Consider the following 24,842-nt stretch of genomic DNA (forward strand, 5'->3'; position numbering starts at 1 on the left):
CCCGCTGTCCCGGAGATTTCCCTATGGGCTTTCGTCTTGCGAAGGAGGCCCATAGGGAAATTCGTCTTGCGAAGCACCTCCAAAACGGAAAACCCTTTCGTCTAGCGGGTTTTCCGTCTTGCGAGGCGTTCGTCTTGCGGGGCACCACTTTACTCGTGTTAGCCTGTTCACCAGTTACACAGTTTTCTTACACACAAATAAAATGCCAAAATGATGTGGAGGGTCACATTGTTTATTACTTACAAAAAACACACATTTGTACAAATATATCAGTACATTCATATTCAATGATAAAGGAGGTTATAAGAAGAGAGCAAAAAGACATACAGGAGAGTTTTTATATGTACAGGAATTAAATACTCATGTTAAAATAAAGCAAACTGAATACATCTAGCAATTCTTAGCTGTGATCACAACCAGACAGTGGGAGAGGGAAGTTGCAGAATTCAGAAGAGAATTAAAACACTAATGGCACTCTTTTCCTGACTTCCCATAGTTTCAAGTCTTGGAATCACAAATTGTTTAATCAAGAACATGTACTGATGGTGCTTTTGGCCTCCTCAGTCTATGAGGATCATGTGTGTGTGTGTGTGTGTGTGTGTGTGTGTGTGTGTGTGTGTTAGATAAATTCCATCCTAGGTTGTCCAAGATTTTCTTATTCTGCCCCAGTGGCACACATCAATCTCCTTGCAGCACTAAGACTTCAGACAAGTCTTCCACACCTTCTAGCTTCAGGTTCTGGAGACAAAGGGGAAACAGGGATCAAAATACTTATCAAGCTTTGAAATTTCCACATATGCAGCAAGCGCGGAAAAGAAGATATCATGGACTTGTTTGCCAAGGCCACAATGTGTATCACTGCATTGTCTGTGTGGGCCAGAAAGAGCCCCTTCTCTACAGCCTGTCCTTGATGTTATCCAAGTTCCTGCCTTTATCACGTACCTTTTCATTCGCCAGATGCAGGAGGCAAGCAAATGCCAGTGGTGCAGACAAGTTCTTTGCCATCGTGGAAGGCAGTCTGTGAAAGACAAAAATCAAGCTGAGAAGTAGATCAAGTGCTTTGGGCATGATCACATTAAGCCACAAACCATGGACTACCATTGAACAAGCATTACATGCTGCTAAATAACACTCCCTGCTTTTCCCTCTTTGTCAGGCCAGCAGCAACAAACCATGAGCCTTGGCGAAGCATGACATGTAAACTGATGCTCAGGTTGTGGCCTGAGGATCAAAATAGGAACAAAATAGGAGCACATCCAAAACATTTACAGTAAACCATGCTTTATGACTTACAGGGTTGAGTGAATGTGGGTTTTGTTAGTAAGAGCTCACATCTTGCATTGCACAAACTCACTTTCCCCCTACTAAACCGATCTGGCAGCTATCTGTTCAGAAACCTACCAAACCTGTTTGACCAGAAGCAACAGTGGAGCAAAAGAAATGTGTGCACCCCTGGAAACAGAAGGTTGGCACCCAGACAAGCTTGCCACTTTTGTTCTCTTATGAACTATTATCCAACTCCAGCCTTGGGCTGCAATCTTAAACATACCTTCTAGGGATAGAACTGGTAAACATGCATACTATTAAGAGTACTTTGCACTTCTAGTGTTCCAGTGGAAGGCTAGGTCAGTACTAGTTATGACTTGACTACCTTAGCAGGTTGTCAGCAAGACAGCTACTCACAGCTGGGTTATTTTGCAATGGGATAAAACAGGAAGACCTGCTGCATCCCAGTCTATGCCTTCTTTTGAAGTCATCCTCTCAGATACACAGCAAGAATGTACAGCATGGTTCTAAAAAGATTTTAAATTCTACAACCAACATTCCACTTGCAGAGCACAATCATGTCAGTGACTCAAGGTTGATTTTTATTTTATTTTTGCAAACAGGAAAATTTGATGACTAATTGAAGAAACTTGGGAGCCAATGCCAACATATGAAGCACACTTTAAATGGACCCCCATGGTGGTTGGCTCCAATGCTTCAGCCAAAGGATTGGGGTGTAAATGTGTCTCTTTTCCTGGAATCCTAGTCAAAGTCCTGGTGACCTGAAGTACCTGTGACACAGATCCTTGATAACGCTGCTGAAGACCTTCTGACCAGATACGACTGAAGAGTTAGCATCTTTCTCCATGACTTCATTCTGTGTAAGTAAGTTTGAAATCTTAAAAGGTCACCTAGTAAGCAAACTGAAAGCCTGTGAAGCAGATCCTGTCATGTTTTAAACTTCTGTACCATGTGTCCAGTGCTTTTAATATTACCTACCTCAGAAGGTTGTGGGAAGGATTACAACTTGAACACCTGCAAGTACTATATAAATATTAAGTATTATATTACTGCTATGACAGATTCTCTGCCTAAAATCAGGGTGTGTGCCAACTGCAGGAAAATGCAAAGGCAGAAAGCAGCATTAAATGAAATACAGCCATAGGTGTGCAATCCTGGGTGTACTGCTGTTACATAAAATTCAGAATTCAGCTTTATGAGAACTTTGGCTTTGTTAAACAGCAAGTCTCTAATCCTTATGTTTACAAAGACATGCCTGAGCCAGAACTAGGGGGTGGGAGGAGGGGTGAGTAAGATTTCTAGTACCCTGCATAGCACTGTGGTCCTCCCTGTGATTAGCGAAGTCGATTAGATTTTTTTAAATAGATTACAGAATTCAGCCTTAAATCCAGAGTGCACACAGCCCTGAATTCCAGTTTTCTGCTGGTATTGCTGAACCAAGGAAGCAAATGGCTCCAGGTGACATTAAGAGTGCCACCAAAGCTGGTTGAGATAAAAGCAGAATGAGAGCCTGTCTGTCTGGGATGGTGAATGGGCCAAGGCATCACTGGGTAAGGACAGCAGAGGCATTCTGGGTTTCCTGGGGCTGCATACCTCTTGCTCAGTTTGATTTGTCTGGGCATCAGTCAGGAGCAGCCACATGCCCTGCTTTAGCCTCTTCATGTCCATCTTTTTGGCAGTCTTTGCATACTGAATATCAATCTTGTTCACCTAGAAGAGCAGAGAAAGGGAAACAGAGCTAGCCAAAGACCATCCAGTTAGAAGGCATCAGTAAACAGAAAGACAAATCTTCAACCCTGCCCCTTATGGCATCAAGGCACAAGCTACTCCCTATGCCCTTGGGCTTGCTATTTAAACTAAATAAACCCAAGAGTTCAATAAGAAAAAGGACAGAAGCAGAGGAAGCAACTGACCGTCATTTTTATTTTGAATAAACACGTAGATCTTCTTGGCACCAAAAATACCAACTACCACTTAGCCCAGCCAGTAGGCGAAAGAACTAAATTTCCATCCTCCTAGCTTCACCAGGAATTGGCAAGCATATACCCCCACCCCCACCATAACACAAGGACTCTGAACCGTGCAGAAGACAGATCCATCTAGGCACAAGACTACCTTACATGCCAGGGGTGGGGAGGGCCACACTCAATCCAAAGGGCCACACTCCCTTCCAGAGGCCAAATGTGTTGGTAGGTGTAGGCAGAGTAAAAGATGGTGGACCAAGTTTTATCTTTGGGCAGTAGCCTAATTTCTAAACAACCACCCACCCTCCCACCCTCTTTCCTCCAACCAGGCAGACAAGAAGCATTATCAGAGGTCAAGGACACATTCCAGGCGGGCAAAGACAACCAAGGTGGGTGGGAAGAGCCCTGAGGGCCAGCTAGACCCCTGGAGGGCTGCAGCCAGGTCCCAAGCATGAGGCTCCCCAGCCCTGCCTTATGCAATGGGTGGCAGGGAAAGAGAGCTGCCTTGGCCTACACAGCAAGTGTGGCAAAAGCCTGGAGCAGAAGAATGGAACTGTAGCATAGCATGAGCCACAGACAGACACCCAGGTTCCAGTGCCACCTACAATATCCCTACAGGTGAAATGTGTGCCACGCCTTCAGCTCAGCCCCCCTGATAGCGCACAACAGACATAAGCCTTAAAGAAAGGAGCTGCTTTGCAGGCCATGCATCCTACACCAGAACTTGCCTTCTGTGGCTCAGCCACCAGGTTCAATTCCCCATAGGTGGTGATGGTGTTCCCACTGATGCCTCCATTGAGCTCTCTCTCCTGGCCTGCCTCTCCTGCAGGATAGGCTGTCATTTCAAACATCCCATTCTGGCCCATGAAGTCCACAGGAACGTCATCGTCATCATCACTGTCACCATCCTGAGTAGAAAAAAAGGACAGGGAGGGAAGCCAAACAGGGTCAGAGTTAAGCTGGAGAGCCAGGAAACACGCAACGCCCCTCACCCACACACTCAAGCAACATTCCCTCTCTCCCCAACTTTTTCTGCAGAGTTGCTCCAACTTTTTGAACTCAGATTCCCCACCCCTCTCTAAAACTAATCTATCTTCAAGGATTTCATCTTTATGCTAAGGCATAAAAGGAACTCTTGTATCGAGCCAAGTGGATATTGAGGATATGAAAGCTTTTGGAATGCAGGAAGATTTCCAAACGCCTTCAAACACTGGAGAGTTAGATGTACTATAAGAAAAAGGTCCCATAAGATCTCCTGTATCCTCCTCCACCAGAGACAATGCATCAGCTACAAGGCAGCAATAACTGTGTAAACTAGAGATAAAACTACATAAAAGGGATGTTTTTGCTGCCTCAAGATTTTAACCACTTGAGACATATGGGTTTGCAACTCCATAAGGGCTTTCTAAGGTTTCCCATGGATGAACACAAATGAGGTCATCCATTCCACTTGCTAAAGACTCCACAGCCAGCTAATGGAATAATCCTTAACCACTGACATATTCTACTGAGCTCTTGCAAAGCCCTCCAGTGAGATCTGAATGAGGTCATCCAGGGGACTGCAGTGAGGAGTCATCAATATGTTGACAATGCTCAGCTTTCTCTCTTTTACATCTCATCCAGGTGAAGTGGAGGTAATTCTGGACTGGTGCCTGGAGGCACTAATGGACTGAATGACAGCTAATGAAGCTCAGTTCAAACAGGGCAGAGGTGCTGTTGGTGGGTGGTTCATCTGTTCAGGAGGATAGTGTTCAGCCTGTTGTGGAAGGGGTTGTACTCTGCCACAATAGTCAGGCACACAGATTGGGGGAGGTTTACAGCCCCATCATTGTCACTGGAGACTCAAGTGGATTCAGGGGGCAGAGTACTTTTAGACAATCCAGGCTCATAGGCTCTTCCAGACAGATAGCTTAGCCTCCATTACCTATGCTCTGATAATGTCAAGGTTGTGTTGCTGCTCTATGTGAGGCCAAGGATAGCTAAAAAGCTTTTGTTAACTTTCTAGCATCTGCACTCTGAGCTAACAGACACCAGAAGGTAGGATCTCTCCCGTTTTAGTCTAGTCCCAGCTTCACTGGCTTCCTGTTTGCTTCCAGGCTCAATCCAAATTGCTTTAATTCATGTTTTAAAGCCATGTCTTTGGAGCCAAGTATCTATTGGAGCTTCCCGCCCCCGCTATGAGGCTTTTCTCAGTAGTAAGTGTACCCAGGAGACAGCCTTCGAAAATGGTGGTGCTGCACCTGTGCAATGCCCTCCCCAGGAAGGCACCCATTTTGCCTAGTACCCAAATTATAGCAAAGTGCCCATCACCACCCCAGGATTTCAGATATCTGAAGTTTTAAACTCTTAAGCTGGTGTTATGTTTTTTGTTGGCATTTTATCATGTGTTGTTCTTTTAGTCAGTTTTGTAAATTGCCCAGGGAATACCGATTGCGGAATGAATTTCCCAAAATAAGTAGTCCACATAGCCAAATTTCATTAAGGCTGCAATCCTAACCCCACTTACCCAGGAGAAATCCCCAGTGAATCCCAAAGTACATTCTTCCAAGTAAAAATGGTTAGAATTGCACTGTAACCCAAACTACGTATGACCATAACAATAATATCATCCAGATTTACTCATGTTTCTATTTCCCTCTTCTTCATCCATTGTTTCAGTGATGCTGTAAGTCTTCACATACAATATTATTGGTTATGCCATTCAGGTCACATACAGAATACAGTTACTAATTGTATTCTAGTAACATTTACTCAGAGTAGACCCAGTGAAATTAATAGACCCAATTCAGTTTAGCACAACCCCAAACATTTAAAGCAGAAGAGATGGTATTCAATTTCAATCCTAGTCCAACCCAGAGCAGACTCACTGAAGTTAATGACCACGACTAATTCCAGCCTGTTCATCTCCATTTGTCTACTCTGAGCTGGATTTTAAAATGTAAAGGTACCCCTGACCATTAGGTCCAGTTGCGGACGACTCTGGGGTTGCAACGCTCATCTTGCTCTATAGGTCGAGGGAGCCAGCGTTTGCCCGACAGCTTCTGGGTCATGTGGCCAGCATGACTAAGCCGCTTCTGGCGAACCAGAGCAGCGCATGGAAACGCGGTTTACCTTCCCGCCAGAGCCGTATCTATTTATCTACTTGCACTTGACGTGCTTTCAAACTGCTAGGTGGGCAGGGGCTGGGCCCGGACAACAGAAGCTCACCCCATCGCGGGGATTCGAACTGCCGACCTCATCGGCAAGCCCTAGGCTCTGTGGTTTAGACCACAGCACCACCCGCGTCCCTTCAAGTTCGATTTAGTTAAATAAAATCTTATATCACTTTAATAGTTATGGCTTTTCCCAAAGAATACTGGGAACTGTAGTTTAAAGGTACCAGGAACTGTTAGAACACCCAAAGTCCCCTCAGAGAGCTAAAATTCCCAAAGTTTCCTGGGGAAAGGGACTAATTGTTAAACCAATCTAGAAATTGTAGCTCTGTGAGGGGAACAGGGTCTGCTAATAACTCTCAGCACACTTAAGCTGCAGTCCCCAGGATTATTGGGGGAGCCAAGGCTGTTCAAAGTAGGGTAATGACCACGGTTTCCAGGAATTTCTTTTGTTTAAGACTTTTGTGAGTGAGCTGAGAGTTTGTTTGGACCCTGGGAGAGAATCCAGAGACTGAGAGGGAGGGTGTGTCAGAAGGAAAATGAATTGATATTGGGAGGGGGGTATGTAACTTTGTTTAATGTAACATTTTTCTGTAGCTGTGTATTTTTTTAATATTTAAGTTGTCTGTTGTTGCTTCTTTTTTGCACACCTCTTAGAGAAGCTGCCTGTGCCATGGTTGCAAAATATTATTCCCCTTCTGAGATTCAGACAATGTGGGATTACTCCTTATTCTAGTTAGGGTCCCTCAGTTGCTTGAGCGCCTTTTGAGGTCCTACACGTAATGTTGCACTGAGGCAGAACCGGCAAAAGCCACCGAGGTTGTTAACCAATAGGAAGGCTGCTAAACCTCTCTGCCCAGATTGGCAGCCAGCTTCTATAAGACTCACCAAAAACCTTCATATAAGAAAGGATGCAACCCACAGTAGAGTGTTTCTCTGATCTTTGCAGCTTACCTGCAATGCAGGACAGAAATTGGAGGTGTCATTGGGGTTGTTGTAATCATACTCTTCAACCTCACTGTCGTGACTGGACGAGTCACCCTGCAGTGGCACCTTCGACAGCTGCAGAAACCAAAGACTTGGGTGACTTAGGACATCAGTCACTAATGGGAAAGAACATTAAACCAAAGCACACTCACTCCAGAAATTGCCTCAGCATGCCCTTCTGCCCAGAGCAGCTGACTGATAACCAAACCAAGCTGAAACTGCAGTACAGTGGTACCTCGGGTTACATACGCTTCAGGTTACATACGCTTCAACTTACAGACTCCACTAACCCAGAAATAGTACCTCAAGTTAAGAACTTTGCTTTAGGATGAGAACAGAAATCGTGCAGCAGCAGCACGGCAGCAGGAGGCCCCATTAGCTAAAGTGGTGCTTCAGGTTAAGAACAGTTTCAGGTTAAGAATGGACCTCCGGGACGAATTAAGTACGTAACCAGAGGTAGCACTGTAATGACATGGGGAGACAAGGCAGCAGTGTTGCATGGAATTGAGAAAGCTTACCCTATTGGCTGGCTTAAGGAAGAGGCGGGTGAGGTTGTCTGGATCATAGCGGAAGTCTGCAGGAAGAGTTTTGCTTTTCTTGTTTTGACTTTCAAGGGTTGACTTGGACAGAGTAGTAGCTACCTGTTTGAGAAAAGCAGAAGCCCACAGAAAAATCAAGCACTCCCATCCAAATATCACCTTTCTAAACCTGAAGTTTATACCTGGCACTGGAATCAAATCTGATTTGCATATGCTTTCGTGTATCGATACACACTTCAGCACCTCCTGTAGTACCTTAGCACTGCAGTTTGGGAATCAATGGTATAGGGCAACACACCAATAGTCTGTGAGCTAAGAAGGCAAGAACAAATGTTGCAGAAGGTAGGAAAAGTAATCTGGAGATATTTCCTCAAAACTGCAGTCCCTGCATTGATTCAACTGCCTTGAATTTTAGACCTACTCCGATTATATATAAAAAAAAGAATGCATGATTATTATACACTTATCAAGTCAAGGCTGCTTATATGCTATGCTAAGAGTTCTTAATTTATAATGGAAATTTTCACACGCTGTCACCCAGAGCCACACTTTCCAAAACACTGGTTTAGAACCAAGACAGCTTCTTTGGATTTAGGTGGAAAGGAGAAATAAGAGCTGGGTGTCATCAGCACCGAACCCCAAAACTCTGGACAAACTTTCCCAGAGGTTTCACCTAAGTGTTAAATAGTACAGAGGACAGAGCAGGATTCTCAGGGGCTCTACAGGCCAATGGCCAAGGTGTCAAACAGAAGTTCCCCAGCACCACCTTCTGGGTTCACCCCCTCCAGGAAGGAACAGAGACACTGTAAAACAGTGCCTCCAAGTTCCATCCCAGCAAGGTGGTCCAGAAGGATATCATGGTTGATGGTACAAGAACCACCAAGAGGTCCAGAACCCCTCCGGTCCAGTTCCTGGCATAAAGCAGTCACCAAGGAGACCAAAGCAGTCTCTGTCCCATACCCAGGCCTGAAACCAAACTAAAATTGATCTAGATAATCAGTCTTTTCCAGAAACCCCTAGAGCTGAGAAGCCATCAGACACTTCAGTACCTTGCCCCCAAATGGTATTTTGGAGACTGGCCAATAATTATCCAATACGGTGGGATTCAGGGAGGGCTTTTTCAACAGAGGTCTTATATCTGTCTCCTTTAGGTGTGCTGCTTTGTTGTAAGGAGGCACTGACCACTCCCTCCACCCTCCCAGCCAGTCCCCCACTGGCCCTTTTGATGAGTCAGGAAGGGCAAGAATCCAGAATACATGCAGTAGCTCTCACATTTTCAAGGATCCTTGTCTACATTCTCAGGCTGCATAAATTGAAAAGGATCCATTAACACTGGAGAAGCAGAGGCCAGAGTTACACCCACTGGACCTGTATCAACTATAGTGTCCAAGTCAGAACAGATTTGAGCGATTTAAGTCAGCAAAGTGCTGAGCAACTTGTTCACAGAGAGCTGTCAAGTGGTCTAAATTATGACATGGGCCTTTGTAAAAGACCCCTGACCACTTGAAACAGCTCCACTGAACAGTTCCTTGCTGATGCAATAGAGGCAGAGACAGAAAAATACTTTTTCACTGCCTGCACTGCCACAGAGTAGGTCTTCAAAGAGGTTCTAGCCCGTGTTCTGTCAGACTCATTTAGAGTTTTCCGCCAACATTGCTCTAGTTGCCGTCTCCTACTGCTGACTATCCTCCTCAACATGTTGTATTCAAAGGCTTGTCTTATCTTAACATGGGACTTCTCCAAAGTTGTAATGGGTAACAGCAGTTGACAAGACCTATCCTTTATTGTATAAAATATTTTTTAAACTGTTTTTAAAGCTAGTAATATCTTGTGTAACAACCACCCACATACACGCCCCTATCAAGAGTTAAAAACATACCCTTGTTTTGCAGAAGTAAGGCTCAAAATCAATCTCATCTTCAAAGTTTATCTCAAATACTTTTTTTGCAGCCTTTCTTTTGTTTGCTTTCTCAGGGTTGGCATCACCTGTGAAGAGTGAGTAGAAGCAACTGAGTGGAAGATGTTGCTGGATCTGCTACAGAAGGTTAACAAGAGTTTATTATTTGGTGCTGCTGCTTGTTTCAGAGTGCACTTCCTAAAATGTTGAGTATCGCCTCAGTTGTCTTTCAGCAATCTCTACAACAAACCACCTCACCTTGGAACTCTCAAACCTAATTTGAGGGTCAGGATAAGCTTTGACAATGCTTTGCTTTGACTGAGTCAACATCTGAAGAGGCATGAACTGTGGATTTCATGTTCTGAGAAGACTTGCATTTCCAAATTCTACACAGGACCTATAAAGCTGTAGGTCAGTAAGCAAGCAGAAAGCTAGGGAATGAACTCCCATGACTCCCTTCACAGCCTTACCTTTATGGTGAGGCTTGAACCGCCAGTGCTCTGGGCCTGCCCACATGGACATGGTTCGGGGGCTGAAGTAAGAATACTCGCTGGGCTTCAGGGACAAATGAAGCGACATGGACCTGACATCTCCTTCCCCCAGGGGAACCACTTCTTTTCTGGAAGAAGTACATACACACGCCTGATTATAAAAGTCACCAGTTTTATTCATTCTCACCAGGATTTTCTTCTATTTGTAAAGCTTCCTCAAAGGTTGGTTTTTTTTACCTCTCCCCACCATTTTAATTATTTTTATGAATTGTTGCCTGTGAAGCATCCTGAAGTGATTTCACAATGAAGAAAAACATTCAGAGTAAAACATATAATACATAGTTTTATAGACCTTTGAAATCCACTCTTAACTGAACGTAAACAAGAAAACCATAGGCCAACACAATACAAACAAAACAGGCATTCCAGTTCAGCAGACAGATATATACAACAGAACAACACACACCCAATGTAAATCCCACATTATTCCTCTACAATAAGCTATAAAAGTGTTAAAATATAATAAGACAAAAGCAAATCCCACTCCCTGCCCCCCCTCCCGTTTTTGGAACCTGGGTAATTTTCTTTGTTGCTAGAGTAAATCTGGCTATTTGGATGGTAATGAATACATCTTTGCCTGCAATCAATACATAGATCACAATGGGTCTGCCTGACAGAGATTGGAGGCTACAAGACTTGTGTGCTTATGGTGCTTGTATAAGGGACCACTTAGCAGGTAATGGGAGACATTCTCAACCTCACTGGATGAGTTGAGATTTCTGAAACGTTCCATCCAGTAAAGCAGAGGGCATATACTGGAGGCATAAGGCTGGAAATTATTTTCTTGAAGGAGCAGTGGTATGGATTATAAAACAATTCTCCAAAACTTCAAATCCAATTCTAATACTCAAGGGGATTTAGAAGGCTTGTTGAAAGAAAAAGATCTTCAACAGGTGCTAAAACACAATAGTGACCATGTCTATTTGATGGGAGTTCCAGAGGGTAGGCACCACCACACGAAAGGCCTGATTCCTACACAAACCTTCCTCAACATACCTCAACATTCCAGGTGTTTGTCTACATAACTCCAACTTTTCGGAGAACTCGCTACGGTCCTTCTCAACCGTCTCGGCCGGGATGTCAGCATCAAAATCATTCTCTACTGGGTCCTCAGAATAGTCTCCAGGGTCACTATCGATCTCTGCATTGATGTCAAATGCCTGGTCACTCTTCTTAAATTTATCCAACAAAGCAGCCACTGACTGAAAAGAAAAAAAAATGTAAAAGGAAAATCCTTTTGGAGGCAGAGAGAAGACTGACAACAGAATTAGTGCATAATTTGTGTGACTTCAGAGAAAGGGGGGAATATATGAATAGCTGCTAAAATGTATACAAGAACAAAATGCATTTTAATCCCACAAACAAGAATAGGCAACAAAAATAAGATTACTAAAATACAACATACCGCATTTTTCGCCCTATAGGACGCACCGGCCCATAGGACGCACCTAGATTTTTTTTGGGGGGGGGAATTATTTCCACCCCCCCCCCAGGCGCAGGGCTGGGGCGGGGGAAGCCTGAGCTTCCCCCTACCCCAGCCCCCAGAACAGGTCCTAGAGCGCAGCTTCGGCATCGCTCTGGCTCCCTTCTGGGGGCTCCGGCGTCGCTCTGGCAGCTTGCCGGGCTGGGGGGATAGCTTCCTGAAGCCTGCATTCACTCCATAGGACGCACACACATTTCCCCTTCATTTTTGGAGGGGAAAAAGTGCGTCCTATAGGGCGAAAAATACGGTACATCTCATCCACCCAAAATGATGCCTATACATCAATCTGATGTGACAATAAGTAGAAACAAAAGTCGCTTCAGTCTCCAAAAGATCTTCCTCAGTGGCCAAGGAATTTGTCACAATTTGACACAAAAGTTACTTGACCTATATAGATATGTAGGCCAGCTATATAGATAAGGTAAATGACTAATCACATTCATAAAGCTACCATGCCCACATGGTGAACATGAAGATATGAAGAACATTTTAAAATATGGTGCTTTTATACTAAGCACCCAAACATATATGTTTTTAGGGTGCCCTCTAAATCAGATCCCAGATGTCACCTGTTCAGCGTAATAGTAATGTGCAACTGTGAGGCTATAGGTACCTCTGCCTGCAAGATCAAGTGGCTGGCAATAAAGCTTCAGAAACATTTTTTAAAAAAAACACAACCACCATGAAATGCAGGCAATTATGGGCTAGAATCTGAAATAGCTTTGAATCCCCCCCATTGTGTGACCACTGTAATTCACTGTAACGGCCAGCTTGACATACCTCATTATGGGTTTCACTGTCCCACTGGGTAAATAAGAAGCCAGCCAAAGAAGGGCAGATGGGGCGCTTTTCAGCACACTGCAGAAGGATGGCTAGAAAGGAAGACAAGAAGAGAGGAGTTGGAGATTCCAAGCCATAACTGCCCCCCCCCTTATGCTACCATGCTCCCCCACAAATGAGAACTCTGGACGAAGAGAACTCATGAGTGATCTTGATAGGGCCCTAATCCTTGCACTACTAATAGTAATTTATATCTTTGATCACTGGTAACTTGGCTGAGGCCCTGGTGTCAGGGGGCTTGGTACCATGTCTCCCCAACCCTCCACTCCTTCAGTTTCTACTCCCTGCAGACTTCAAGGACACAGGCACCTGCCATATCCAAAGCTGCTCCTTCTTTGATACTTGCAGAGAGATGGACAAAAGAGAGCCTTCTGTTGAGGGTAAACTCATTTTTGGAGCTTGTCACATAGTATCTCTTCTCCAGGGCATTAAGTGAAGCAAACATTCCCCACTCCCTACCAAATCAAAGTAGAAAGAAGAGGTGGCATCAAGCCTGCAGGCATCTCTTTCTTTATAAAGCTTAGCTCCTGTGAACACTCAGACTGGCTCTGCCTCCAGAGGCAAAGCAGCATGACTCCTCTATCACTGCAAAGTGGAAAGGTCTCCATATATGTGTGATCCCACCTATTCTATCCTGGCTTGGTTCTCAGCCTACTCAAAATGAAACATTACTGCACCTAGAAGAAGATGGAGAGTTAGCAACTGTTAGCACCTACACTTTAAGCCTGTCACTTTCACATGAGAAGATGTCGGCAGCTCGGCAGTCGTAGAAGAAGGCAGGGGGATGACCATGGAATCAAAGAGAACTTCACTGAGAAAGTTGTGTACATGAAGCATAGTGAGGAAAACACCAGCCGTACTGCACTCATCAAAGGAGGCTGCTGTTCTCTGGAACATGGGATCCACCTGGTTGGGTGGGGGGAAACAACAGGAGCTCAGGTTCAAATATCAAGTTCAATAAAATTTTGCAGATGCTGCTTAACGTTCACTGTTTGGACCAGTAGCAAAGGCTCCAGGCTCTGTCCCCAAACATGTTCCCAGGAGTATGTCAAGGGAAGGAAACAGAAGCCACCAAATGTTCCCTTCTCACTTCTCATCCCTCTTCCACCCGCCACAGCAAAAAGGCACATGGTTTTACTCATATTTTTTACATCAAGCCTCTTCAGTGATTAAGCAATACAACTGACTGCCTAAGTGATCAAAAACATATATCTCAATATGCAGCAACACATTTTGAAATATTATAGGAAGTGCAAGAACCTACCATTATAGACAAAAAGGTCCTATGCTTTACTAGGTCTTCAAATATTTTATCTTCCTAGTACAACAAAGGACAAACAAAAGCATCCTTTGCTGAGCCCTAAAAATTAAGATTTGCCTCCATTAATTAAAAATGGACTCAACTGAGTTCTCACCTTAACTATAGATTTCTCATCTATAGCTTCAATTGGTAATTATTATTATTATTAGAAGGGGACGACAGAGGACGAGATGGTTGGATAGTGTCTTCGAAGCTACAAACATGAGTCTGACCAAACTGCGGGAGGCAGTGGAAGACAGAAGTGCCTGGTGTGCTCTGGTCCAGGGGGTCACGAAGAGTCGGACACGACTGAACGACTAAACAACAACAACACTTGCCCTTCATCCTAAGGTCTTAGGGCAGTTTACAACAATTTACAAAGCATACAACCACATTCATAGGAGCCAACTCCTAGGAGCTGAGCAGTCTTCACCCCCCCATAAAATATTTGAGGGGGCCGGAACACCCCAAAGTTGATGGGCATTGTGATTCAAATGGTGTCCATGCACCATGTAATGTGATCCATTATACAGGGCAGGGCTTCCTTGCCCCCCCCCAAATATTTTATTCAAGTTGGCACCGCTGACCATGTTATGCTAGCCTTCACATCCCATGTAGAAAATGGTCTGAGGTCACCTTAGGATCACAGGCTGCATGGGAACACATAAAACTCTATATGCTTTCCACACTAGCTGGTACCTAATGGTGCAGGATTCCAGCTCCTTTGGAAAGTCTATGCACTTAGATATCCACAGATAGGCTTTCCCCTGCATACATCCAGACTTCATGCATGGACATTGGCCCCACAGCTCCTTTCTGTGTGTCAAGGGAGCTTAAGCTACTGGTCCTTGATACCAACCCAGTTCCACTCTGTGGACTGTGAACTTGCTCTGCCCATGGGCAAGAAAGCACTAACTTCTCACTCTGTCAGATACTCTACACATTGTGTGCAGCTGTATGCCAGACCTAGAACAGTGGAACAACACTTCACTCCCTAAAGGGGCGAAAATTCCTGCATTGCAGGGGGTTGGACTAGATGACTCTCTAGGCCCCTTCCAACTCTACAGTTCTATGATTCTATGTAAAGGATGGATCCCAACAGGAACACAAGATAGCAGGTTCTCTCACCTCACACCTATGATCTTCATCGGAGATATTAATGTTATTCAGATTCCGTTCAATAGTTTTGTACTGGTGCTTCCTCTTGCTCAGACGTGTTTTGGAACTCTCAGAATCCACAACCCCTCCACCTACAAGAATGGTCACAACTCAAGGTAATCATCATCATCATCATCATCCAGGTGCAAGTACTTTCCAGTGCTACTCAGTTACAAAATCCAACTGTTCTGCTATCTTGCATCATTTACAGGTGAGAAAGAAACAATCTCTCCTGTTTCTTTACACAAATGGATCTTCCCATCTCCTCAATTATGCTTTGACTATCTCAAAAAAAAATTGCAAGTCACTTTCATGAAGTGAGATTTATACTTTTACCTACTGACAAATGCAGGGAAGAGAACATAAGTATGAAAAGTAAGTTGAGCTGCTTGCAAATACAAAGTCTTTGGTGGGTTGGATGTTATTCAACCTCCCATTCAAAATAAAACAAAAAACCAGAGGCGATGTATTGGAAACACAAGGCTGTGAAGGCTTTCCCAGAAAGGAGACACCATAAGAAGAAGAAGAGCTTCACTCCCTTTAAGGAGTCTCAAAGCGGCTAACATTCTCCTTTCACACAAAAAGACCACACAAATGTCGTCTTTTTATTGGTATCCACCATATAAACTGACATTCACCCTGGATAATTAATTTGTATCCCTTATACAAGCCAGTGTGGTGTAATGGTTAAGAGTGGTAGTCTCGTAATCTGGTGAACCGGGTTCGTGTCTCCGCTCCTCCACATGCAGCTGCTGGGTGACCTTGGGCCAGTCACACTTCTCTGAAGTCTCTCAGCCCCACTCACCTCACAGAGTGTTTGTTGTGGGGGAGGAAGGGAAAGGAGAATGTTAGCTGCTTTGAGACTCCTTAAAGGGAGTGAAAGGCGGGATATCAAATCCAAACTCCTCTTCTTCTTCTTCTTCTTCTTCTTCTTCTTTCCCTTCCTCCCCCACAACAAACACTCTGTGAGGTGAGTGGGGCTGAGAGACTTCAGAGAAGTGTGACTGGCCCAAGGTCACCCAGCAGCTGCATGTGGAGGAGCGGAGACGCAAACCCGGTTCCCCAGATTACGAGTCTACCACTCTTAACCACTACACCACACTGGCTTGTATAAGGGATACAAATTAATTATCCAGGGTGAATGTCAGTTTATATGGTGGATACCAATAAAAAGACGACATTTGTGTGGTTGAAGACAAATCCCACTTGTTTAAAAACAAAAACTAGAGATACTAAGAAAATGATCTGGGACTGTGTGTCTCACAAATAGTGATGTGGATCTGGGAAATTTTAAATTGAAAATTTCTCAGAGAATATTCTATTTTCAGCTTCCATTGTAAATGTTTCTGATGCCCTGGTGAGTAATCTAATTTAGCATGTTTATTTTACTTCTTTTTAGTAAAGCAACAACAAAAAATGGTATGTTTTAGTCTCAACACAGCACAAGTATTAGACCTGATATCGTATTTTTCGCCTCATAAGACGCACTTTTTCCCCTCCAAAAATGAAGGGGAAATGTGTGTGCATCCTATGGGGCGAATGCAGGCTTTCACTGAAGCCTGGAGAGCGAGAGGCATCGGTGCACACCAACCCCTCTCGCTCTCCAGGCTTCAGGAAGCTATCCGCAAGCCTTGCACGCCCGGCGGGAGTTCCCGCGGGCTCACAAGGCTTGCGGGCAGCAGCCTGCAGCCCCAGCGAGTGTCCACAAGCCTTGCACGCCCGGCAGGAGGTCCGGGGCTCCCTGTGCTTCGGGCGAGTGTCCGCAAGCCTTGCACGCCTGGCAGGAGGTCCCGCAGAGTGCGCGAGGCTTGGGGCGGCAGCCTGACGCCCGAAGCACGGGGAGCCCTCCTGCCGGGGCTCCCTGTGCTTCGGGCGAGTATCTGCAAGCCTTGCGCGCCGGGCAGGAGGTCCCGCCGAGCGTGCGAGGCTTGGGGCGGCAGCCTGCAGCACGCGGAGCCCTCCGGAGGGTGCCCCGTGCTTCGGGCAGGTGTGCGCAAGGCTTGGGGTGGCAGCCGTGGGGGGGGGGATAATTTTTTTTTATTCATTTCCCCCCCCCAAAAAAAAACACGAGGTGCGTCCTATGGGCCGGTGCGCCCTATAGGACAAAAAATACGGTATATTTGAGGGGAGAAATTAAAGCACACTTAATGTGGTTTAACATTTTATTATGTATAATCTTTTACTGAAATATTTGTAAAAATCTAAAGACAGACAATAGTATGTACTGCCTTAATACTGTTTCAGGTAAACAGCATTAAGGCAGTACATACTATTCTTTGTCTTTAAACACTAAAAACTAGTAACAGATTTCAGTTACCCAAATAACTTCGCATACGCTGACTCATAATCATCTGAAATATATTAATTAGCACTTACAACTTCCAAGCTTGCCTTATCTTGTTTGACATTCATTCATAGGTACCAATGAAACAGATTTTTCCCCACCCCACATCACTGCCTACAGCTGTGCTATGGGCCTTCCCCACACGTGCTATTCCAAATCCCATGCTCAGCTCATTGTGTTAAGCAACACACCTGTATCCTGACCATCCACAGGCTCTGCAGTAGCAGAATGTTTTCCCAGCCCTCCAAGAACTCTGTAAACATCTGCATGGACAGCATCAACTTTAGCTGCATAGATCTTTGCACTGGCATCCAGGGTACCAGCTGCTACCTGTAAGGGGGAATGTTAAGAAAGAAGTTAAGAGAGTGGAACTAAGCTTTGAGTGGGCTACTATGAACCTACAGACTACTTGTCAACAAGATAAGAAAAAGCTTCCTTTTCTTTGCCTTGCTTCCCAGACTTCCTACCTCCTCCTACTCTGGGCTTCTGTCTCAGGCTGAAAAGGGTACGAAGACAAACTAAGGTTGATTAGATTGGCCCAACGGTCAGGAATAGTAGCCATTATTTAAGGATTTAGATTTGGTGGACAGAGTGCCTGAAGAACTATGGATGGAGGCTCGTAACGTTATACAGGAGGCAGCAACTAAAACCATCCCAATGAAAAGGAAATGCAAGAAAGCAAAGTGGCTGTCCAACGAGGCCTTACAAATAGTGGGGGAAAGAAGGCAAGCAAAATGCGAGGGAGATAGTGAAAGATACAGGAAACTGAATGCAGATTTCCAAAAAATAGCAAGGAGAGACAAGAAGGCCTTCTTAAACGAGCAGTGCAAAGAAATAGAGGGAAACAATAGAATGGAAAAAACAGAGATCTGTTCAAGAAAATTGGAGATATGAAAGGAACATTTCGTACAAAGATTTCCATAATAAAAGACAAAAGTGGAAAGAACCTAACAGAAGTAGAAGACATCAAGAAGAGGTGGCAAGAATACACAGAGGAACTATACCAGAAAGAAATGGATGCCTCGTATACCCCAGGTAGTGTGGTTGCTGACCTTGAGCCTGACATCCTGGAGAGTGAAGTCAAATGGGCCTTAGAAAGCACTGCTAATAACAAAGCCAGTGGCAGTGATGATATTCCAGCTGAACTATTTAAAATTTTAAAACATGATGCTGTTAAGGTGCTACACTCAATATGCCAGCAAATTTGGAAAACTCAGCAGTGGCCAGAGGATTGGAGAAGATCAGTCTACATTCCAATCCCAAAGAAGGGCAGTGCCAAAGAATGCTCCAACTACCGCACAATTGCACTCATTTCACACGCTAGCAAGGTTATGCTTAAAATTCTACAAGGCAGGCTTAAGCAGTATGTGGACCGAGAACTCCCAGAAGTGCAAGCTGGATTTCGAAAGGGCAGAGGAACCAGAGACCAAATTGCAAACATGCGCCGGATTATGGCGAAAGCTAGAGAGTTCCTTCTGCTTCATTGACTATGCAAAAGCCTTTGACTGTGTCAACCACAGCAAACTATGGCAAGTTCTTAAAGAAATGGGAGTGCCTGATCACCTCATCTGTCTCCTAAGAAATCTCTATGTGGGACAAGAAGCTACAGTTAGAACTGGATATGGAACAACTGATTGGTTCAAAATAGGGAAAGGAGTACGACAAGGCTGTATATTGTCTCCCTGCTTATTTAACTTATATGCAGAATTCATCATACGAAAGGCTGGGCTGGATGATTCCCAAGCTGGAATTAAGATCGCCGGAAGAAACATCAACAACCTCAGATATGCAGATGACACAACCTTGATGGCAGAAAGTGAGGAGGAATTAAAGAACCTTTTAATGAGGGTGAAAGAGGAGAGCGCAAAATATGGTCTGAAGCTCAACATCAAAAAAACGAAGATCATGGCCACTGGGCCCATCAACTCCTGGAAAATAGAAGGGGAAGAAATGGAGGCAGTGAGAGATTTTACTTTCTTGGGCTCCATGATCACTGAGGATGGTGACAGGAGTCATGAAATTAAAAGACGCCTGCTCCTTGGGAGAAAGGCTATGGCAAACCTAGACAGCGTCTTAAAAAGCAGAGACATCACCTTGCCAACAAAAGTCCGTATAGTTAAAGCCATGGTTTTCCCAGTAGTGATGTATGGAAGTGAGAGCTGGACCATAAAGAAGGCTGATCGCCGAAGAATTGATGCTTTTGAATTCTGGTGCTGGAGGAGACTCTTGAGAGTCCCATGGACTGCAAGAAGATCAAACGTATCCATTCTTAAGGAAAGCAGCCCTGAGTGCTCACTGGAAGGACAGATCGTGAAGCTGAGGCTCCAATACTTTGGCCACCTCATGAGAAGAGAAGACTCCCTGGAAAAGACACTGATGTTGGGAAAGTTGGAGGGCACAAGGAGAAGGGGACGACAGAGGAAGAGATGGTTGGACAGTGTTCTCGAAGCTACAAACATGAGTCTGACCAAACTGCGGGAGGCAGTGGAAGACAGGAGTGCCTGGCGTGCTCTGGTCCATGGGGTCACGAAGAGTCGGACACGACTAAACGATTAAACAACAACAACAAATTTAAATATACCCAACTATTCCTTTCCAGCCTGGTTGTTCCTCAGTCAAAACAATCTTCCCCCACAATGGCTTTTGGCATCCTGGAACTAGCCTTTCAAAGTCTGGCAAACCCAACCTGAATCCTCCATAAATGAATGTGTGGTACTGCTAGGTAGAATGTGGTGGCAGACAGTTTTCACTTTCTGCAGTAGATCAGTAAGCCAGCTCTTCCAGAGGGGGTATTTTTAAAATTTGCTGCATGGACCACACTAGGAAGAATAGCAGTATTTCAATGTATACATTCACACATGACCCTCAAAGAAGCAGAGTGTAAGAAGAAACCCAGGACCCTCCCAAAAGGTACCAGAAGTGGATACGCAGATCAAGCCCAACCTTTTCTGTGCGCATTCTCTGTCATAGGAAACACATCAGGAAGGCCTCTAACCTTAAAGTTGGTGGGTTCAGAGTCCTTTTGTTTGAGTATTTCTGTCATGTAGTCGATAAGGTGCAAACCAAATACATTCTTCGTGGTGATTTTCTGGAAGAGGGAACAGCAAGTTGACATTATTGACAGCTACATTCTTCATCCTGGAATCTACAGTAAGCAATATTCTTAGAATCTGCAACAAGTTCATCTAAATCCTGTGCCAAGAAAGGTCTAATTCTACACTCCACTTGAATGATATGAAATTTATGAAAACTTGCTTTATTTGTATCATTAATTCTCCTTCTAGTTAACATGTGTAAGTACAATAAGCTATGCAGGAGGAAAGATGGTCAGTATTCTGAAGGTATAAATCTAGATTCTGAAGCATTTTTACATTTATGTGAAATCATGGAATGCAAGCAGTTCTGCCTGTAGTAGCCAGAATAGCTCTTGATAAGGGTGTGTCTTTGAGGTTAATGAACGGATGCTAGACTTACTTACATTTTCTGTTGAAAGTTTGATGCATGTGGAATAATGATCTGCAATTTGGGCATTTGACAATTGTGGAATTGCTGGCAATGATGTTTCTGCTTGCCTAAAACAAAGAAATAAGCAAAGCAGTGTAGTACAGCAATAAATCTCTCTCTCTCTCTCTCTCTCTCTCTCTCACACACACACACAAAATATCAATGCTTGCGCAAACCACACTTACTTGTTGGACGGAGACTTTATAAACAGAGGGGACTCGGTGCTAAACTGCAAGTCAACCACTCTGGAGCGCCGACGCTGCTTCCTCTCTCGCTCATCATCATTCCCAGGGCAGTTTTCCAGCACAGGGGTGCCTGAGGCACTAAGAGGCTGCCGCCTAGTGCCAGGGGACACAAACACACTGTCGAAAGAGGCATTTCCTTTAGAGCCAGCAGACTGCGGCGTTGAGGCACTCATTGTTGCTAGGAGGGAAACAACAGCTAATGAGATCTATGATTCCTTGGTAACAACAGTTGCATTGGCTTCCAGTTCATTTCTTACCACAATTAAAAGTACTGGTTTAATGTCTTCCATGCCTCAGCACTCCTGCTCTATGCCCTCTTTGAGTGGTTTTGCCTGCCTAGAAATGTGTTTGTGTGCAAACCTCTGGATTTTATGTAGCTGGAGTGTAGCCTACTGCACAGGATATAGTCACATTGCTATACTCACTTTCCCCTCTCTGGACTCACCTACTTCTTGACTCCCACCTGTGCCCATCACTGGAAGGCTACCCTTGAGAGAAAGGAGTCCTTGGGCTGAAATAGGTTCCCTAAAGTAACTCATTGGAGCCTATGATGTGGGCAAGAAAAGGGTTCTTTTTCACACTTTAGGGTCAGGATACCTGAAATACCATCTTCTCCAGTATGAAACTTGGCTCACATACAGCTGTACATTGGTTTTTTAACAGCTTAGTTCCCGAACGTTTTGGCTCCCAAACACCACAAACCCAGTGACTGTTCTGGTTTGCAAACTATTTTTGGAAGCTGAACGTCCGATGGGGCTTCAAACGTCTTGGAAGTCGAACTGACTTCTGGAATGGATTTGTTCAACTTCCAAGGTACGACCGAATTAGATTCAGGGAAAAGGGTCTTTTCCATGTTCTGCACTTGAGATATGGCTGGTGGGAATTTGGGGGGGGGGGAAGGGTCTTTCCCTGGCTGCACCCAGGCTTAGAACTCCTTGCCTGGCACAGCCAATTTAGCCCCCTCCCCCTCAACTTTCCACCAGATGGCGTAAAAAAAAAAAAAGACACTCTTCACTTTTTGCCTGCCAGGCAGTTGCAATGGTTTTAATGTATCTATGTGGGAATTATTGTATCTTTATTTAGTTACTTTAGGTTTCTCTAGGCAAGATAAAGTGACTGACAAATTTAATACGTAAATAATGGAATTTGCCTTTTCTACTGCTGCTGCTGCACACTGGCCAGCGTTTTGGGGTCATGGTGGATAGCTCAATGGAAGGTCTCAGTCCTGGTCCATCACCGCCATTTCAGACCCTATGAGCATGTACATGAAATTATTATTTTTTTGCTTCAACATGCAGCAGCTTGTGTTTGTTTATAATGAACTGCATTTCCCATTTTTACTGCCCTCAGCTTAGAGGTCCTTTCAGGAACTCTTTACAATCTCTCTTTGATTTAACCTCTCTGAACAATTTAGTGTCATCAGGAAACTTGGCCTCCTCACTGATCCCTCCAAACTCTACATCATTTATGAAGTAAAAAAGCACAGGTCCCAGCACCAATCCTTGGGGATCTCCGCTTCCTACATCCCTCTATTTGGAGAACAGCGTATGTCTTCCGACTATTTGCTTCCTGCCACTTAACCAATTCCTGATCCACAACAGGACCTCTCTTATTCTGTGACTGCCAAGATTTCTCAGCAGCCTTTGGTAAGGTACTTTGCCAAAAGCTTTTTCAAAAGCCCAAGTACACTCTTCCGACCGCTCACCTCTATCTATATGCTCCATCCATCAGCAGCAGGACTAACTGGGAGCTCCCAGTCGCTCCCCCAATTTTCCCTAGACAAAGGTGACCACAAGCTAGCCTCTCTCAAACGTGGGTCCCGAGCTGTTGGTGGACTACAACTCCCATCACTCCCAGGACCAGTGGTCAGGGGTCGTTTGGGGACCCAAGTTTGAGAGAACAGCTTGGAAGCTGCCGAGGCCAGAGCATTAAATCACGGGCAGCAGGCAGCCTCCCTTCATTGCGCGCCAGCAGCGAGGCCCGTGCGCGTCCGCGCCTCCATCAATCTCTTCTCCCGCCGCTCCGGCTCCCGCTCCAGGGCGACCCAATGAGCGGCCTTCGGGCGACGCTTGCGCCCGCCAATCAACGTCGCTCCTTTCAAAAGTCCTCCGTCGCGCACTTCTCCGCTCCCTATTGGCCAAGCCTTTCCAACGTCGGCCAATCAGCGACCAGCTTCTTGCAGAGTCTCTTTCCCGCCCGCCGCCCCCCCCCCGCGAAGGCGCCTCCGAATGTGGGGCAAGGCTTGAGGCGGCCGCGGCCTGCTTTGCCTTACGGAGACCTTTCATTACCCGCTTAGCCGCCCTTAACTCACCTTCTCCCCGGCCGCGCGGAGTCAGCCACCGACTCACACTTCCCAGCCGGCAACCATTTCTTCCTCACAAGCGCCGCTTCTCCGCTTTTAATTTCCCCGCGCCGACACAGTGCGCAGGCGCGGCGCGGCGTGACGTCAGCGCGCAGGGAACGGGCGGCGCGAGGCTAAGCGCGTACCACGTGTGAGGAGCTAGAGAGAACAGAGTTATGAAAAGGGTAGAGAGTCTGTTCCTGGAATTTCCGAGTTTCATACGTACTTCTCTCAATTGTGATTTTAAAAATAGGACTGTTCTTAATACAGTAAATGCAGATTACAGTAGGTATTCCTTTTTTGATAAATGAAAGACATTGTAGATAATTAAAAATAGCAAAAGTCTAACAAACAGGTAGGCTGTATACGCATCAAATATTTAAATTTCCCCAAAAAATCATTTGAATTGTAGAGCACCAAAAAGCTACAATTTCCAGGATTATTAGGAGAAGTCACCAGCAAAAAATTCATATTAAAATGCATAGCACCAGAAAGATGATAAAAGTTGGGAAATATGTTGGGATGGGGAAGAGAGAGAGCGTACCAGCAGGTGTATCTCAATTTTGTTAATGCATAGTTTTAAAGATATAAATAAATAAGCACCCTATATTTGTTGTTGTATATGCCTGTTTTCATGATCATAATATATAAGAGCTGATTTTTATATATTGTTTATGAGTAAATGCTTTATACAATGTTATAAGAAAAAACTGCTCCCTTTCCCTATTGGGGTCTTCAAGAGCCCACGTAGAATCCTTAGGTGGGTTCCCTATCGATAGGAGAAAATAACAGAGGCCAAGCAGAGAATATTGAGAAGCAAAGCAGCTAGTAAGCCTGATCTTCATTAAACGGTTGCAACAGCGTGCTCACGCAGGAGGGAGGAGAACCCTGAACAATGGTGCGCAAGCCCTTATATAGACTTTTGAAATTGACCACCCGCCTAAAACATCATACATGCTTCGCAGAAGGAGGCGATCTACCGCAGAACTCCTGCCTACCAGGACGCCTGACAATGGTCACATTGCATTACCTGGGCAGCCTGGACATTCTTTTGTGATGGTTAATACTTTAGTTCCTGAATCGAGGTCACAGGTTCACCCTGTTCATGCACAAATATGCCCAAAAGACAGGTAAGCAAGACAATGGGGAGGCTTTCCCATTTCCTTCCTCCTTGCAGAGAAATATTAGAGGTCAATTTGGGAGAGTCAAAATTGTTTCAGGATTGCTCTCCTGTACTATTTCAGACACGT

General features: G+C 44.9%; 1 protein-coding gene across 2 annotated transcripts; it reads right to left on the reverse strand.

Annotated features, from left to right (window-relative positions):
- Positions 1–216: 216 nt before the first annotated feature.
- Positions 217–23,708, reverse strand: NCAPH (non-SMC condensin I complex subunit H). 2 transcript variants are annotated; one of them, XM_083514230.1, is made up of 18 exons: positions 23,563–23,708; positions 21,192–21,429; positions 20,981–21,074; positions 20,498–20,590; positions 17,694–17,832; positions 15,129–15,250; positions 13,417–13,606; positions 12,641–12,732; positions 11,374–11,579; positions 10,297–10,445; positions 9,809–9,915; positions 7,909–8,031; positions 7,358–7,465; positions 3,980–4,159; positions 2,881–2,997; positions 2,058–2,143; positions 943–1,018; positions 217–738 (listed from the first exon to the last, which is right to left on the reverse strand). In XM_083514230.1, the coding sequence occupies exons 2-18, from the start codon at positions 21,422–21,424 to the stop codon at positions 679–681; spliced, it is 2,175 nt and encodes a 724-aa protein (XP_083370356.1). In that variant the 5' UTR covers positions 21,425–21,429; positions 23,563–23,708; the 3' UTR covers positions 217–678. The 2 variants fall into 2 exon arrangements, with proteins under 2 accessions (XP_083370356.1, XP_083370355.1); XM_083514229.1 differs by lacking the exon at positions 23,563–23,708 and adding an exon at positions 22,957–23,282.
- Positions 23,709–24,842: the final 1,134 nt, after the last annotated feature.

The sequence above is a fragment of the Podarcis liolepis genome (genome assembly GCF_965112155.1).
Source record: "Podarcis liolepis genome assembly, chromosome: 7".
Taxonomy (NCBI): Eukaryota; Metazoa; Chordata; class Lepidosauria; order Squamata; family Lacertidae; genus Podarcis; species Podarcis liolepis.